The sequence below is a fragment of the Neophocaena asiaeorientalis genome, unplaced genomic scaffold, assembly GCF_003031525.2.
Source record: "Neophocaena asiaeorientalis asiaeorientalis breed wild unplaced genomic scaffold, Neophocaena_asiaeorientalis_V1.1 scaffold72, whole genome shotgun sequence".
NCBI lineage: Eukaryota > Metazoa > Chordata > Mammalia > Artiodactyla > Phocoenidae > Neophocaena > Neophocaena asiaeorientalis.
In genome coordinates, this window is record NW_020185336.1 from 930,474 (window position 1) to 949,992 (window position 19,519).

A 19,519-nucleotide genomic window follows, 5' to 3' on the forward strand; every position below is an offset into this window, starting at 1 on the left:
GAAGGAAAACACCTCAGTTCCTATTTAATTTATGGAACCATCTTCTTTCCGATTATTTTATTTTCCTGAAATTAGAGAATCCTGCTATCTCCTGCACATACAGCTATCTTCTCCCACCTGCAGCCCAATCTAGTAATTTCTTCCCAGCCTCACCTTTCTCTCATTCTTAGTCATCTAAATGGCATTTGTCTAACCTTGGACCATCTCTTTCTGTACGTGTTTAAGTAAGCCAACCCTAGCATGGCTGATGATGTGACAGGTCACAGTTCCAATTGTCTGTATCTCAGAATAGATGAAGGCTCAATCAGGACAGCAGTGGCTATTTGACTGGTCATTAAGTCTGGCTGCAGCAAACTGTTCTGACCAGCTTGGCCAGGAGCCATTTGTGTAGATTAGAGGGTTGGATTTTATATCCTCTCAGAAACAACTCCCTTTCCACTTCAGCCTGTTAATGAGCTAACCATGGTCTCTATGGGGCTACATCCTCATCTTCTGGGTGGCTCACAGAGTGAACAGCCCATTTGGGACAGGGTGGTATTTAGCTAATGTACTTTAATTAAGGCTATACTTGAACTACTTTCTTAAGTTATGGCACAGTTCCTGTCTCGGCAAAGCACAAGAATTAATAAACATGGGACATTTAACAAACCCGAGATAGAAAACTTGTTTGTTAAGCCAAACTCATAGAGGCAGAAAGTAGAATGGTGTTTGCCAGAAGCTGGGGAAGGGGGAAATGGAGAGTTGCTATTTACTGGGCATAAAGTTTCAGTTATGTAAGATGAATAAATTCTAGAGAGCTGCTGTACGACTTCGTGACTATAGTTGACAATACTGTCTTGCATACTTAAAAATTTGTTAAAAGGGTAATGTTAAAGATCTCAAGTTAAATGTTCTTACTACAGAAAAAGAATTTATATTTAGTAATTCCATTTGGATTTAATTGGAAACGAACATTTCAATCCTCTAGCTCTTATTTCATGACAGGAGTTTGTAGATATTAAGATCTCTTAATCTCCTTAAAATATCTGTATTCTTTTTTTTTTTAGGACTTTCATATGCAGAGTAAATGGTGATTAAAATGTGCAGGATGACAAAATGGAGCAAACAGTGCTTGTACCACCAGGACCTGACAGCTTCAGCTTCTTCACCAGAGAATCTCTTGCAGCTATTGAAAGACGCATTGCAGAAGAAAAGGCTAAGAATCCCAAACCAGACAAGAAAGATGATGACGAACGTGGCCCAAAGCCAAATAGTGACTTGGAAGCTGGAAAGAACCTTCCTTTTATTTATGGAGACATCCCTCCAGGGATGGTGTCAGAGCCGCTGGAGGACCTGGACCCGTACTATATCAATAAAAAAGTGAGTGTGTTTTATCAGGCATATTTTGCTGCTAATTGCCTTATAGTATACCTTGGACTGTTATAGCACCAACACAAGCTAAGTTAGCACAAAGTCTAAGTATCCTTCTGTTTAGGAAATAAAACACATTTGCACATGTTTTATGCATATACATGACAAATAAATTGATTATATCATAACAGATGGAGCTGTCCCAAATGCACAATAGATACCTAAAAATAAATGTAAGTTGTAGGCAGCTAAGTTAACAAATTAAAAACATCTCCCCAAAGATTGTATTTACTATTTATGGGTTTTCTGTACTTGAAAATCTTGAAATTATCACAAATTATAAAGACCTCAAAAATATTGGTATTCATTTCTCATGGAACAAAATTTGATGCCACAAGGGTTTTCAGTTTCTATATTATATATAAATATTATGTTATATATAATATATCAGTTAACTTCCTGAAGAAACTTTTTTTCATTGGGAAAAAACATTCCTATACAAACTATAGTTTAAAAAATTATTTAATCTTTTGGTGGAAATATATTGATATTGGTAAGGATGACCAAAAATATAGTATTCTGAAGAACATATAAATGATATTTGAATATCCATGCTTGAAATGAAAATAGTAAGCACCCAGCCTTTCATTATGACCATGATTTCACCAAACCAAGAAGAAAAGTGTAGAAAAAGATAAAATCAAAAAAGATTATTGTATTGATTTTAGATTAAATTTATGACTAGTTAATTTGCAATATTTTATTATCCTTTTCACATGGAATAATATATTTGTGAACTCTTGGTGGAAAGGTACAGCACAAATACTGTAATTAAGCAAATGAGATCTTTTAGTTAAACATGGGCCTTAAAAATACCCCCAAAACGTTTAGGGATGCTTTTGGTTGCTGGCACAGTTATCATGTTAGTTTTTATCAAGTGCATAAGTTTGGAATTTTAGTATTTGGATTTGAGACAGTTTTGTAAATACATTCTCATTGACTACTACAACTTTCAGAGGTAAAAACCTCATAATGTTCAGATTTTTAAAAACACTTTTCAGGATATAGCCAGCTTAAGTGTAACACACTTTTCCTTTTTAAAAACTGATTTGACCATTTTACTGTGAAGGAAGAGATTAATAATTTTCCGTAGATTCATTATCATTTATTTAACTTTGCTTTTTAACATTGTATTATTAAATCTTAGTAGGTAAGCCATGATCTGTTTCATAACTTCCATTTAAATTATGAGAAAAATTGAATTTTGTCATTAAATCACTCCTTTGGAAATTAATTTAATATGATATCTGAAAAGCTAAAACCCAAATTAAGCAGACTACATATGAGGGGTTTATTTGTATAAAAAAAGTAAAAATGTGGATAATCCAACTATTCATACATATTAACTTATTTAAATTTACTCTATTATTGAAATAATGACTCTGATGTGTTCTAGCCAGAAATTCATTAACACTAAAGTATGTTACTTTATTTATAGCCATTGGACATAGCCAATCTATTCAGAGCTGCTATTACAGTGGGTTAGTGGGCTCCATGCTCAGCAGGCATTTTGCTACTCCCAGACATCCAGCTCCCACCTCTCCAGTAGTAACCACCATCTAAAAATTATTAAAGCCACCCAGAGTCTACCACTTCATCAAACAGGGCTGAAATCTAGCATCCCATCTCCTGTGCTGTGTCCTTATCTATAAAACAATAAATGCATACATTGAGAAAGACCAAACTAATGCGTGTTGACAAGGGCAGCTATTCTTCAAGTAGAAACGAGATCATCCAATTAATCTTTTCCTTTAAATTAAAGAGTTTTTAGACTGATAAAAGTTGTCATCTTGAGGGAATGTCCCCAAACAAAGCCATCCACAATTGATTTATAATGAATGAGATATAACAAAGGATATAAAGGCAGATGGAAAGCAAAATGATGCAAACCCATCCAAATAGTTAAAAGAAAGGTCTTAAAACTGAGGGTAAAAGACCAATCCTGAAGGAATGACTATTCAGTCAGATTCTTGTGGTGAAGTAACCCTTATAAACTTTGTTAGGTTCACATTCAAACTTGCCTTTAGCATCTTCTGTCCTTATCTTCAAATGTACATTGTGTGAGGAAGGAAAAATATTTTGGTATTTTGGAACAAATCACAGAGTGCAAGTAGCACAACCTGGTAAGAGAAATATTGTTATCAGGAAGGAGGTTTCCCCAAGGTGAGGCACATCCATTGCTTTCACATTGAGTTGACATCCAGCAAGTCTCCAAATGTAAGTCATTCAACAGAAATACAAGTGAAACTTTTTGCAGTACTGAAAATTAGTTTTTAAAACTAACATGGCATGCTTAGGACATGATTGAGCTATGTGTTGGAAATTTCCTTCTTTTGCATTTACATGTTTTATAACTTTCTGTGGTTGTGTGTACACTCTTTCTAGTCTTAAATTTTTGTTCATAATTGGATTATTTCAGTATGGAGGAATAGTCTTAAATTCTGAATTAGCTTCCTCTGATTGAAGCTGGAATCCTTAGAAAAATAATAACCTTTTAAAAATGATGAATATTTCCTTTTTCTACTTGATGACCAATTTCACTTTAGTGACTTGAGTATCTGAGGATGGCAGGGTGATCTTCTTTAAACAATGCAGTAGACATGCACAGTACTCCCAGCATAGATAAAGGGTCTAATGATGGAAATGTTACTGGGGAAAATGCTTCTTAGGATGAAATTTCCCACCATCACTGATATTGGGGATGTGCATTTTATTGCCTGAGTGGATTGTAATATGCAAATATTAATCAGGCTAGTGACTCCCCTAAGTTTAAACTCAAGTACAATACTTAATGTGTCCTTTGTATGTATATCCCAAGTCTCTGGTTTCTTTCTTAAAAATATATAGAATAAACAAAGCAAGCCTATTACAAAAAATGGTTGCAGAATCTATGTTAAGTTTTAGGTTAAAGTACAAGGGTGTGTATATATAAAGAATCTACATGTAAGGAATAGAAAGGACACAAACCCCAGTGAAGCACTCTGTGATCTTCTACAGTGTCAGTGAGCTTATGAAAATGTCACTGCTGATGGTGTATTTTCAGATGGCATATGCCCACATATTTTTATCTTCTTTGCCCTAGCTTAAAATGTACAAATTATATAATGTTCAAATTTTCTGTTGAAATTGTTAAAATAGTTTAATCCATGGTCAGTGATATTGTGGTAGTAACTCGAGAAATAGTAGCAACTGTCTCATGAACACTCACGGTGCATGGAAGCACTTCCAGACCCTCAGATGTTTTAAGCCTTCAGAAGTCCGAGGTAAGAACTAAGGAATAAAATAACAGTGCTATCAGAGGAGAGTCACAGAATTTTCCATACCGTGTTAGCTCTGGTCCCGTGGTCTTCAGAACATGATTCCAGGTTGGGTTCCTTTTGTTTGTTTATTTACTTTATCAGTGTGACAAGGCACATTTTAGCTCGTGAACACACCTTTATTTCCTCATGGGATTTTTTTTTTCACAGTTTCGTTTCATAGCTTCGGCTGATTTTGCACCATTTGGCTATACATTCAAATTCTTCACCCACTCTTTATTACAGAAAACTTCTTCCTTCTCATGTTCTCTTAAAATTACAGATGACTCATTAGTACCATGGAAGAAAATATCCTTTTGACAGTGTGACAGGGTACTGGAAATAGAATGAGGTATGTTAGATCTGTAGTGAAAATGCATGTTTGTTAATTCTGGAATGTAGAAATGTATCCATTTAAAAATGTGCTCTTTCCTTGATTGTCTCTTCGATGTTTAAAGACAATTTATTCTCCCTTTTTATCAGCTCTTCTAAAGAGATGCATGCTCCCTCTTTACTGGGGCCGCACGAAGAATCATATAGGAACTTGTGATTTTAAATTCATGCCTGGTTTGTCATTCCACAGGAGTTTTTAATTGTTACATGGGGTAGGGAGAGTTGTTTGTTTTCTTTTTAATTGGGATTAGGGAGTTTTTCTTGAAAAAGGAGTTTAGGGCTTCCCTGGTGGCGCAGTGGTTGAGAGTCCGCCTGCCAATGCAGGGGACACGGGTTCGTGTCCCGGTCCGGGAGGATCCCACTATGCCGCGGAGCGGCTGGGCCCGTGAGCCATGGCCGCTGAGCCTATGCGTCCGGAGCCTGTGCTCCAGCAACGGGAGAGAACACAACAGTAAGAGGCCCACGTACCGCAAAAAAAAAAAAAAAAAAAAAGGAGTTTAAAAGAAAATCAGAAAAGTAGATGGTAAAAGCTCAGGATTCCATGAATTGTCATATTTATTTGTATATCATTAGCTCTTCTAGAATTACCAGTCACCCAGGCTCTCCCTTACTTGCAAGGCACTACAGTTCACTTCCAAATCTTTCTCTTACCCATTCATTATTTCTTCCTTATGTCCCTTCCTTCTTTGTCACCTCCCTGTCTCTGCCTCAGAAACAATCCCAAAATGATGAGGATGGTAGTAAAATAATGATTGCATTTATTAAGTACCTGTCATATTAATAAGTTTCCCTTCAAGTGAAAGTGACCAAAAACCAACAGAAAGTAGTTTTTGAAAACAAACTAAGCAACAAACAAGTAAATGTATGTGTGGGGTAAATCTGGTCTTAACATCAAAGGATCCAGTACCTAAAACAACATCATCAGGACACAGTCCTTTTCCATTTTTGGTTCTACTTTCACCTATACTGGCTGCATTCACAGGCTGGCTCTTCCCACGAGATGATAGAAATAGCTACCAGTAGCATGAAACTAACATCCTACAGCCTAGTAACCCCAAGAAAAAGAGTTCTCTTTTTCTTCAAAATTTCTTGCACAAGTCCTGAAATTCAGTCTAATTAGGTCACATGGCCTCTTCTGAACCAATCACTGTAACCAAGGGTTTGTGATGCTCTCATTGGCCAGATCAGCATCACATGTTAACCAGTGTTGCCAAGGGGTAGGTCAGCTCCATCCAAGCCACATGGCCAGACAATGAGGCAGAGGTTTTCTCTAAAAGGAAGAGATGGAGACTTTGAAGAAGGTCAGCTAGGCAAGCAGAAACAGTAGCTCTGCCCTATGCACTGTGCATTAGGAAATTTACAGTTCTTATTTAACCGACATGTCCTTCCAAGATAATTCTTCTCTTTGTTTTAAAATGATGAAAGAAGATGTGGTACATATATACAATGGAATATTACTCAGCCATAAAAAGAAACGAAATTGGGTCATTTGTAGAGATGTAGATGCATCTAGAGACTGTCATACAGAGTGAAGTAAGTCAGAAAGAGAAAAACAAATATTATATATTAATGCATATATGTGGAACCTAGAAAAATGGTACAGATGAACTGGTTTGCAGGGCAGAAATTGAGACACAGATATAGAGAACAAACGTATGGACACCAAGGGGGGAAAGCCGCAGGGGGGTGGGGATGGTGGTGTGATGAATTGGGCGATTGGGATTGACATGTATACACTGATGTGTATTAAATTGATGACTAAAAATATAAAATAAAATAAAATAAAATAATGAAACTGAGATAAAGTTAATTTTCCTAAGATCATAAAGTTACTAAGTAACAGAGACTAGATTTAAAACCAGATCCGTCAGCTTCCATGGCTCATCACCATGCTACTCTGGGTTTGCAGTTGTCACACTAATGATACCAGTGGAGAAGAGAAGTCAGTGATAGACTCTAAATAAGCCTGTCACTGCTTTCCTGCCCCTCCACTCATGCCACTTTGCCATCTGTACTCCTCATCTCTTAGGCTGGCAGTACTTCCCAAACCTGACTTGTTGCTTTACTACTTCTGCTCAATTAGGGGCATCCCCCGCCTTTATAAAAACTAAAATCTTTGAGACTCAGGGGGTCTGGATCAGCTTCTAAAATAATTAGAGAAGTACATTTCCCACCAGATTCTAATAGGGTGATAAGCACCTGTTTTTCAAAGAGGACAGATTCAGGAAACTTAAATTATTTGCCTCTGTAAAGAAATGTTATTTATATTGGGATCTCAAGGGTAGAAAGAAGAAGGGAGAGAAACCTTCCAGGGAAAGGGAATAATAGCCCATAAGAAGACATGTAATATAGCAGGACTGTAGTAAGTAAAAGGCGAGTAAGATGTGATTGGGGAGGTGGCCCTGGGGCTAGATCAAGGCTCCTTTTAGGACATCTTAAGGAGTTCGAAGTCTAAGGGCAACATGAATTCTCTGAACACTTTGAGTAGAGAAGTGACAATGTTCATTTCACTTTTTTTTTTTTTAAATAAATTTATTTATTTTTGGCTGTGTTGGGTCTTCGTTGCTGCGCCCATGCTTTCTCTAGTTGCAGCGAGCGGGGGCTACTCTTCATTGAGGTGCGTGGACTTCTCATTGCAGTGACTTCTCTTGTTGCGGAGCATGGGCTCTAGGTGCACGGGCTTCAGTAGTTGTGGCACGCGGGCTCAGTAGTTGTGGCACGCAGGCTGAGTAGTTGTGGCACACGGGCTTAGTTGCTCCGCGGCATGTGGGATCTTCCTGAGCCAGGGCTTGAAGCCGTGTCCCCTGTGTTGGCAGGCAGATTCTTAACCACTGCACCACCAGGGAAGTCCCCACTTCACATTTTTAAAGATCAAATTGGGAGTCTTTATGGAGGCTTGGTCTAGATTTTTGACAATGAAGACAATAATGGTTGGGATCAGAATCTATTTTGGAGGTGTAATGCTTATCAGATGGGAACAAATGGATGGCATTGTTTTCTGAATATGAAATTTGGGAGGAAGGAAACTGAACGGCAAAGTTCCAATGTGAGAATTGGCATTGCTTTCAAATACACAAGTGTTTGTATGTGTATATATTTGAGAACCAGAGAGACACACATTTTTAATCCCTTAATCCTTGAGTGTATATGGCACTTTGAATTCATTAAGGAGATTCTCATGTTTTATTTCATTTTGTTTCATTTCATCCTTTAAACAACCCTGAGGTTAGTATTGTTATAATCTTCATTCAGATGTAGAAATTGACATGGAAGAGTTTGCCCAAAGTTGTCACACAGAAAAGTCTTCAATAAAACTGGGCCAGTTAGTCCTTTTCTGTCAATGAAAAATTTGCTGAGCATATAATAGTGTACCATACCCATGCTATGGGCTGAAGATAACAGGGATGAGAAATATTTGACCCCCAAATTTTATCGTTTCACCCTCTGGCTATAATTTTTTCTCTCTGTCTGAGATAGAGGCAGAAGCATCTGTAACCCTGGCTGATAGGAGCCCAGCTGGGGAACTCTCCAGCACCGGCCCCACTGCATCTGTTCTACCCAGCTAAAGCCTAGGGACCAGCAATTTTACAGACTCTTTTCTGGGTACAACTTTTTCTCTTTTGCATGAACTTAAAGCAAAGATAAAAAAACTCTAAAGCCTTGAGCCCCCAGACACATTTTTGTTTGTGCCTCATGCAATATTGTTTACAATTTTGAATTAGTGTCTGAGATTTATAAATCAGAAGATTGCACACACACATGTATAATCGTGCATATTTAGGATTTCTCATACTATATCAGATCTGGCATCACTGATTTGCATGCCCAAAATTAGCAGGTCTCTCACACTGCCTAGCCTCTGTGGGGCGTTTTGGTTTGTGATCCCTGGCTACAAGACCCCTGTGCAATTAGATGAGGGATGGATATTAATGCTTGGTGGTCCACGGGAGGCACGAGTCCACAAGTTGTTCTTTAGGCTTATTATCCCACATCTAAGGGGTAAGGCAGAATGAGATTGGGAGGGAAAACATTTTCTAACATATTGCACACTAACTTCAGAGTCAGGTAGAGAACCTGTGAGAAAGCTTTCCATCTCTCAGTGAGCCAGAAAAGGAGGAAAATCTTGGCCTGAATCCACAGGTTATTAAAAAAAAGATGGGCAAGGAAGTAGGTGAGACCATTTAGAGAGCTCACAGGAAAAAAAAAAGAAAAAAAGAATTAGATGCCTTGGAATTGGCCCAGAACAAGAGATGTCCCCAGAGATGTATACTAATCGGAATCTCTTGTCTATGCAATTCTTTACACCCAAAGCTCTGCAGCATCCCTCCTCCTGCCATGTGGTCTCATTCTGCCTTTTCCCGATGGAACCTCTTCTCGAGCCAGCAGCTTAGAGCTAGACAAAGTTGACCCCACTTCTGGCAGAAGATAGAGCCAGGGAATTTCCCTAGTTTGAATGCCAAGGCAACATCAAGGGGAGAGAGGTATACCTTGCAACCCAGCTTAGAAGTCTGTTACCATTTTCAGAATCACACTTGCTTATACACAGGGATAAAGTTTCACATTGTCATTATACAGAATTCTATTTAATTAGGAATTACATAGGTTTTTGAATCTATGTGTAAAAAATATATATATATATATGTATCTCCTTTCTTTGGGAAAATATGTTCGAAGTTGCAAACAATTGACCTCCAAACACATTTTTGAATCACAGTGTAAGTACAAATTGAAAATTGCCTCTTTAAATTTTGAGGCTAAGGCATAAGTGGAATCAACCAATAGTATATTCTGCATTTTTCTATTGTTCATGATCGTTGCTCACCTTCCTCTGTTATTTCTTGCTTTTGCCAGTTCATTTACTTTTAGAGCAGTGAAATTGCAGTAAATTTGGAGTCAATCCTGTGATTTGGCAATTTTTCAATAATGTTTAGATAAACACAAAGCTGAGCATTAGGTTTAAACTATTTAAGGAACAAGACCCCTAGAGTGAAAGAAAAGTTAAGATAATGGACATATTTTTAAAAGGGAACTGGAAAACTATGGCTTGTTAAATTCAGTGTCCATCCTGAGTGAAAAAAAAAATAAGCAAACACTTTCTAAAAACCCAGAGACAAAAAAAGACTACTAAATAGTAATGGGTACAGATTCATAAATAGCAATCCTACCAAATTATTATAACCTAAGTGTTTCCTTATTGACTATGCAGTTAGATAAAGGGGAAGGATTTTACTCCAGGTACACAACATGAGAACTGTTAATAAAACCAGATTCACAGCTCTCCTATTGCAGGCTCACCTGAGTTATTTATTAAAAGTACAGAATACTAGGCATCAGAATCTGACCTACTGAATTGGAATCACAACACCTCTGTGAACTTAGTGTACTTATTCCCATTTTTCAAAAGAGGCAAATAAGTCACAGAAAAGTTAGTAACTTGTCCAGGATCTCAGTGCTGGAAGGCAGCACCACCAGATTTTGAGCCAGGCATCCAACTCAGAGTCTGCACTGAATAAATACGTAAGTTAAAACAAATCCTACTTATGTTTTTCTAATTTGCTTTCCAGACTATTAAGCTTTGATTATCAGGGGTGTTTACCTGTTTGGGTTTTCGTTGTTGTTGTTTTCTTTAAAGCTAGAATTGACTTTTACCTGGCAAGGCTTGCTGAAGAGAGTATGAACTGGCAGTACGATGAATGGTTTACACCTAGGTCTGCACTGCCCAATTCAGTGGACGTTAGTCATGTATGGCTATTGTACTTGAAATGTACTTGAAATGTGGTTCAGTCTCTGAAGACATACAGTTGGTATGACAAGAGGATGTAAACTATCTCAATAATTTTTAATACTGACTTCATCCCCAAATGATAATTTATTGGATATATTGGGTTAAAGAAAACATTATTCAAATTAATATCATCTGCTTCTTTTTCTTTTTCTAAACATGGCCACTAGAATATTTAAAATCACGTATGTGGCTTAAATTTGTAGTTCATGTAATATTTCTATTGGGCAGCTCCAGTCTAAGTACACCTTCACTTACCCTTCTAGATTTTCTTCCGATAGTATAGATAGTTGAACATATACTAGTTTTCAAGCTTCTTGGGGTCATAACTTACTATTTACCCCAAACTACTTGGGGGTCTTTGTTTTCCCTATAAACTTTAGCACAGAGCTTTGCAAATATTGTGCTAAACAATTAACACAAATCTTCTGCATTGAAGTCAATTGAATTAACAATTGAGCTGAGAATTAGATCCAGGCTGCTTTCCAGGTGTCCACCACGCTCATACATATTAACAGCTTATCATATAGGGACATTATAAATGCTACTTGAGTTTGGTAGCTATACATGAAGAGATAAGTGACAAGCCTGATCAGTATCTAGTATGTGAAGAGAGTTACATTCCTACAAATGTGTGATATTTTTATATATAGAATCTCATCTCTAATTCAGTCAAAATGCTGTTTTGAAATTGGTTCTGAGGCACAGTGTTATATTCTCAGGTTAAAATGATTTCATGAGTTTCCTACAGCCTTGGGCTGTAAAAAAAATAGAAAGCCTGTTTCAAGCTGGATACTACTATACCAGCCGTTTCTCCTCCACCATCAATTTTGAAGTTTTTCTTTTCTACTGAAGTGACGTAATGCAATAAAAATTGTCCTGAGTAGTTATGTTAATGAAATTTGTATTAAACTAATTAGATTTAAAGGATGCTAAAATACTTTCCTCTAATAAGCCATTCAGTACATTCTTTGAAAAAGTCAACACTGAACTTGTACACTTAGAATAGACAAGATGGTAAATTTTATGTTATGTGTATTCTACCACAATAAAAAAAAATGGGGTGGGGGTAATAGTAACATCTTGGCTAGTCTTTTAATTCTTTCCTTTTTGATCCCTTTCTTATCTGTGAAATGAGGAAGGCAAATATCTGTATGTTTGAAAATTCTAGAGTTACTTGACCAGTTGTAAGTAAACAGTGTTCCCTTCTGACTCTCTTCTCCCTTCAATACTATCAATACCATTATTTGGGGAAACATGTATTTGAGAGTCTTTAGGGGCAAGTATCCTTTCATTAATCCTCAACACTTAGAAACTAAATGTTTGGCTTCTTCTCTGTGCAATATAAGGAGGATGGATACAGGTAGATGAGGAAATAGATAGAAGATCAGTTACAAATAGCAAATTTGAAGTTCTAAATGGAACTTATTGACATAAAAATGGTAACAGAGTCAAGATTCTAATATTGGACTGCTCTATAATTCAGCTGTTTAAAATGAATCCATAAACACTTTAAAGCAACATTTGTGTAGTTTGTATGTAAATATATGTTTCAACCTGGGAACAGCAAAGTCCTCACAGAAGAAACCCTCTGAAATAGTCCCTTAGTGCCGGTGTTATAATCAGCTTCCCAGGAGCTCTATCAAGGATGTCTTATCTATCTATACTGGCTTGTGAAAAATTAAAGGAGAACAAATATTGCTGTACAGGAAAATCTCATTAATTCCATTATACATTCTAATTGTAAGCACTTACACACTGTACACATACTTCTTATAAATATGAAGTTAAAATACATTCTTTGAATTTTTTAAATAAATAAAGAGAATATACCCTAAAAGCAGTAAAAGTTTCCATCTAAGGCTTGAACAATTGGGAATTTTGTCCTTTTGCCTTTCACTTTTGTGTCAAAATATTAATTCCTCTATGTGAAAGGACTTTTAGACTGAGAAGTATTTATCAGCATCAGGGTGCCGTGGCTTTCGTTAGCTTTACCCTGCTGAGTTCTGACCCTTTGCCCTGCCTTTTTGGGTTCCTCTTGGTTCAGCTTCTGAGTCTTGCTTCTTTTTCTTCTTGGTCCTTAGGGCAGAATTTCTTTCTCTCTCCAACCCTTTCTTTTGGCCTCTGCAGCTTTGCCTTTGGTTTCATTACCCTCTTCCTCCATCTCTTCTACTTCTTTTTTTGTTAGGTCTGCTCATGGTTTGGGCTGGAGGGTGGCCACAGAGCCAAAGACACAGGTCATCTCTTCTGCACGTGGTCTCATCTCCTCACGATGAGCTGGATTATTATTCTTATCCACTGAGTGACAATCAGTACCATCTTCATTCCCCTCTTCCTCTAGCCCATGATTTAGGTTCCGTATGGACTGTAACTTCTTTTCCAAAATTAGGCTTGTAATATTATTTGAAATGAGGGAATTCTTATTTAAAAAAAATATATTCTACATTATGTTTTTACTGGCTCTCCCACTCCCAGATCACAATATTTCCATCAGGTTTTACTCAGCATAATTTTGGGGAAAGGAAGCATAGGCAATTGATTTGCAAGGTGGACCATATTTGGTCCTGATTTAGCTCACTCAGAGCCTTTCTGTGTCCGTGCATGTGTGTACTCCCTAGGGCAAAGGCATTTGCATTGCAGAAGTCTGTGCACATTTTATGATGATCTAACAATGCCATTTAGGGACAGGGGCACTGAATGAATTAGAGAAAAAGAGCACTAAGTAGGCACGGGTGATTGCTCCTCCAATAAGCACAGGTGAAACTCTCCCCCCCTATAAATGGACGTTGTGACACAGTTTTCTTTGTACTCTGGACCCACAGTCCATCAAAGATGAAAGTGGAAATATGGAGTCAAAGTTAGATGTAGAGCAATGCATCTCAAACTCTCTGTTGTGAAGGTGTGGTTGCTATTCTATAAAATACAATAAAATTAATTTCCAGAAAGTTGAAATGAAAAACAGACCTGGAAAATACACCCTGTCTTTTTATTATTACATTCAACAGATGTAAAATTAGTCTGTCAAATTGTCTTACAAGTTTCTAAATACTTACTCTCAAATCTTGTCACAGATCAGGAACAACTTGGAGACCAGCACTTGTTGGGGGACCATTTTCACAGCCCTGATTTAGGGCACTCTGACATATACCAGTGAGGAAGTGCTATTTTCAAACAGCAACTCAGTAAATGTTTTGGAGTAATTACTCTATTTCAATTTAGAAAACCCTGAAGGTAGAGGAGAAAAGAAATGAGAAATCTATAAATGACCTGAAGACTAAATGTAGAGAATAAACCCTTGTCAAAGATTTTTAGTAGAAAGTAAACATAAGGTTAATGCTTGCTATGTCATAATGTGATCTACACAGATGTGTGTCCTCAGTCAGAAAAACAGTACTTTTGGAGAATGGGGTTTAAATTTAACAGATTTGGAGTTCCCTTCTCAAGATATGTTCTTCATAGAGAAATAGGTTCCACTCCCCCCAATCTGAATGTACACAAAGGTCTTAGGAAACACTGAGTCAGAATCCTTGATACACGATTGTATGTTGCTGCTTTGTTTTTTGTTGTTGTTTGTTTGTTTGTTTTTGTCCACACACTGCTAATTGTGCTCAGATACGTCTAATTTTTAGAATGCCAGTTCCATTCACATCCATGGATCCTAGATTCTGCAGGGGCTTTGAGCTTTTCCTCTAAGAAAGCACTACATGAAATAGGCAGCCAGTTGGGACTAGAATTCAGTGTGTCAGCTAACTCAGAAATCCCAATACAGAGTTTAGCACTCCTGGTCAACAGATACTCTCCAGGGATCTTGGCCTCCAGAAATCAATTATTGGATTACAGCCATTTAACCCAAGACTGGGTTTGATGGTGGCTGTTTTTATTTCCTGTTATAAATAGAGTGATAATGTTTATTTTATAAGCAGAAATGGTAAAAGAATATTTATTTCAAAAATATTATTTGTTTTACTGAATGATTTCGCATTCCAGAGCATTAATTTTCAAGATATTTGAAATGGAAAAGCTGAAATCGCTGTAAAAGGAATGTAGTGTCCTAAGATCTGTAGAATGAAATGATACGTGCACCCATTTGAGACTTTTTCCTTTAACTCAGATATTTAAAATATTAAGAAAATAAATAAATTATCTTGGCTAACTGTCTTATATACAATAAAATTGCAGGTAAGTATCAAGTCAAAGGTGAGTTATACCATTGGATGTTGTCTCTAGTTAAGAAGAGATCCAGTAACAGTTTGTCTTCATGGTGCACGTCAGAAGTTGCAACACTGGAATAATTCATTTTGACAAATGATAGAAGGTGGGTAATAGAGTTTAAATGGTCTATACTTTTATACTTCTATGTGTTCCTATCTTACAGACTTTTATAGTATTGAATAAAGGGAAGGCCATCTTCCGGTTCAGTGCCACTTCTGCCCTGTACATTTTAACTCCCTTCAATCCTCTTAGGAAAATAGCTATTAAGATTTTGGTACATTCATATCCTTTTCATGCGATCAATATTAGCTATTAGTACATAATCTATAAATGCTTTGTAGCTAAATATAAAATTAACTTGGGAAATGTCCATATTCTGTGGTTTTATCACCCTCATTTTGTATTTTCTTTGGTCATATAAGCCTTATTCTTAAAGTTTATTACATAGATGTCACTGAAACTTACATAGTCTTTAATATTATATATGTACTATATATCTTTCAAATATATATTATACATCAAAGTCTTTAACATTATATATATCTTTCTAAAAACATATGTATCAAGTCCTACAAATCTAGTGTAAAGTAGCCATATTTATTTTTAAGATATGGTACAAAGTTTCTGATTTTCTAGAATTTGCAGTGGATAATGATATAATAGCAAAAAATTTCCATCCAGAGCCAATATAGAGCTATCTATAATACAAAACATTTTAGTGTGCCTTAGAATTAACCTTTAAGCATATTTTCCATGGGAGAAGATCAGGGGGCTTTGGCCAATATTTAGCTAGTTTTTGAACTTTCCTAATGAAATCTGTGAGGAAGTACTGGAATATTGGCTTAATTTCAAATTTAAGTCATTGAATTATGACTCTGCTGTGCAAAACTGATTGCTTACTAAAGACTTTGGAAGTTAATGAAAGACGCTAAGATTGTATTTCCAAGTGGTCTTTAGGGATTTGGCTTTGAGATTCTCATTGGTGTTAAAAAAGGATTCTGCAACTAAATTCGTCTGTTCATATTCATTGGCAAAACCTTCACTTCTGATTATGTCTCATTTGATGGCTTTGGCAATAATAAATATAGAAATACTATTATAATTATCATAAACTTACACTACCTGATTTTTTGAAAAAAAGACTTTAAAACCTAAAAATCCGTTCTATTTCTAAACTGATAGCAAGAGATTTCTTATGGTATAAATACGATATTATTAAAAATCAAAGATTTGAAACGCAAAATTTATATGTTCGGGGTTTTTACATTTATGGAGGTTTCATCATCCTAGTTTGTGTTCCTAGTGCCATCATGTGGTCATTTGATGAAAACTTTCTTTTTCACACACGGAAAATGTTTGCTTTGGCAGTAAACTGTAGTGGAAAGAATATTGGATGTGAAAGTAATAAACCTGTGCTTTAGTCTGTGGCCAAGTTATCTAATTTCTTTAGAGCTTACGCATTATTTCTCTGATTTCTAAAATATAGGGATTAAACAGTTGTTTTTTAAGGTCCTTTTCAGCTCCATAATTCTGTTATGTCATAGTTAGTCATTGGTTTTAGCTAACACTTAGATCATGTCTACTAATATACAGACCTGTTCCAAGTACTTCACACATATTAACCCATTTAATCTGTACCTCAAACTATGAGTTCCATACCTGATTAGCTCCACTGCATAAAATTCAGTAGATACAAGAAGCTTCCATGGCACAGAGAGGCTGAGTGACTCGCCCAAGTCACTTTTATGTTGCTAAGATCACCTTTATGTTGAATTTTAATTACATTCACATCATGTTAAGTCATGCCTTGAAGAATATTCACTTTCAATCTTATCCAGTGCTGCTACACGTTTACAAACTCAGCTGAAATAGAGCAACCCGACCCTTAACACCATGCTGTACTTTAACTACATAAATTTTAATGTATTCAACTATATTGTATCACATGTATTTAAGAAGTTACAATTCTGCAAGGATGTGCCTTTCTCAACAATTTACTATTTTAATCAACTAAATTAGTTCAAGTCAGTGCTCTCTGCTCAAAAGCTGTACCACTCCAAAGTGCCCACAGGTTTCCCCCTGAAGTCTTCTGGGAGGTAAATAGATTGATTTAATAATAGTAGCAAAAGCCGCACTTTATACTTTTTATAAAGCTTTCTCATACATTATCTCACTTAATCTATACAATTACTCTGTGAGGGTGATATTATTATCCAAATTTTATGGATGATAAAAATGAAATTTAAAGAGATTAGATGACTTGCGCATAGGGTATTTGTCCCTGAGTCCTGGCCAAACTGCAGGTTGAGCTTTTCAATGTTAGTTTTATGTAATATGATACATGGATTTGGGTTTTCTTTTGTGTGTTCCTTAACAATGACCTACATTATTCAGCATGCTAATTATGTGCACTATTTTGACGAACTGTGTGTTTATGACAATGAGTAACCCTCCCGACTGGACAAAGAATGTAGAGTAAGTTCAACTTACGTTTTAAGCGGCCTACATGAATATGTATATGTGTGTGTGTATAGATAAATAGACATACAGACATATATATCTATATCTATATCTATATGTGTGTATTTAGTATTTAATCTCTCTCCTTCACGTGTACTTGGTGGTTACCAGAAGCCCATCATTCTTGGACACTCGCCACTTTTCCTGTAGGATCTACAGTGACCAAAGCAAATGTTATGAAAGTACTCACAGAAAGGAACCAATATGGTAGACCTTGGTTCCAGTTCATTTCCAGATGAATTCAGTGAGTCTTACACTTGCCCTAAAAGGGTAATATTGAGCCTCACAAAGTTTTCACTTCCATCAGACACAACCACTCCATGACAGGCCTATATCAGTTTCAAATGTGGTCACCAAAAAATTTGCTGGAAAAAAAAAGCCCACAAAATTTGGGATTTTCAAACTTGAAAATTTAATTGAGGGCTAAGCTAACCGAAGTGAAAGTTAGGGTAGGATTTTCAGAAACCAGATGCATTATTAACTGTATTGATGGGCTCTGTTCTGGGATACTTTTGAGGACAGAGAGGCCAGATGTGTGATAAGTGCTGCTGAGTCTGCTTGCGTGGCCGAAGTGGTAGCCAGTATTGCTCTGTGCCTGCTGCCCCTTAAAACAACCACCACGGGGGTGTTTCCAAGGGCTTTTTCCCTTCCTGGAAACTTCCAGGTTGGACCCAATCAAAAAAGGGATAAAAATTCTGAAGAAAATAAAAAATTTATAAACAAAGGATTTCTAAAGTATTAGAGCTACCATGTGAGGCCTACAGGTCTCAAGTTGCCCTAGTTGCCATGATTTCATTCTCCAACTTCTGAGTCGAAGATTAAAACTTTGGAAACATCTAAGTCTCTACTCGGAAATATCTAAATTTCTGCTCATTTAAACTGAGTAGAAGATTTAAATTTTGGAAACATCTAAGTTTCCAGTCTAAGACTCAGTATTTTATTCTAAACTAAATTTTCACCTCTTATGACCTTAATTAAACTTACCCACTTTTGAGGTTAACAAAATTCTTTTTTTCCAAGTAAATTAACCTAGCTTATCTTAAAGAAAGAGAAAAACTTGAAACTAATTTGTCAATGTTCCCTCATTCATAAAACCTGGCTGAAATTGAGTTTTTTTACTTTCTAAAGGAAGATCATGTTATGCTTCTGCGATATTGTTGATCAGCTACTCCATCATGTGAATGTACTGGGTAATTCTCAGAGGCTCTCTTCACGTATGTCAATACTAAGACATTTCAGATGCACTCTATACAGTGTGGTTCTCACCCTACTCTTAGGACAATTTAAAGCCAACTCTTCATGTGTTAGGGAGTTGACTTTAAATTTACGGCTATGTTTTATTTCCCTGAAAATAATATTAACTTGCTTAGATTCGTTTTATAATATTCATCTATTCCCCTAATGGAGTGACAAGTAATTGAAATTGCTGTGAAAGATAATGATTAGTTTATCCATTCTTTTTGGATACTTGTCTCCAGGTACACTTTCACAGGAATATATACTTTTGAATCACTTATAAAAATTATTGCAAGGGGCTTCTGTTTAGAAGATTTTACCTTCCTTCGGGACCCATGGAACTGGCTCGACTTCACTGTCATTACATTTGCGTAAGTGCCTTTCTTGGAAGCTTCAAAAGAGACTATATTTTGGCTTCTATAAGTGCTCATGCTTTTAAAGAATAAGCTTGCTTTAACTGTAGAATATTTCAGTGTGATTTATATATTTAAGCTCTGGATTTTAATTTAGCGCAACAGAGGTCAAAGTGGCATTACACTTTGGCATAAAGGCTTTGCAGTAATTGAAATTACAATTTTCACATGTAACAAACATCTGTCAGCAAATTTCATACATGCTGCTTTTTCAACAGATGCACACACACACACCCTAATATGAAAGCATAAATGTA

General features: G+C 36.4%; 1 protein-coding gene across 6 annotated transcripts in view; it reads left to right on the top strand.

Moving 5' to 3' along the window:
• Positions 1 to 1,095: 1,095 nt before the first annotated feature.
• Positions 1,096 to 19,519, top strand: part of LOC112393584 (sodium channel protein type 1 subunit alpha) — an 87,035-nt gene continuing 68,611 nt past the window's right edge. For all 6 annotated transcript variants that reach the window (XM_024735898.1, XM_024735899.1, XM_024735901.1 and 3 more), the window contains exons 1-4: positions 1,096 to 1,359; positions 15,257 to 15,375; positions 17,479 to 17,568; positions 19,092 to 19,220. In XM_024735898.1, coding sequence (XP_024591666.1) covers positions 1,096 to 1,359; positions 15,257 to 15,375; positions 17,479 to 17,568; positions 19,092 to 19,220 — 602 coding nt within the window. The remainder of the gene's footprint in view (positions 1,360 to 15,256; positions 15,376 to 17,478; positions 17,569 to 19,091; positions 19,221 to 19,519) is intronic.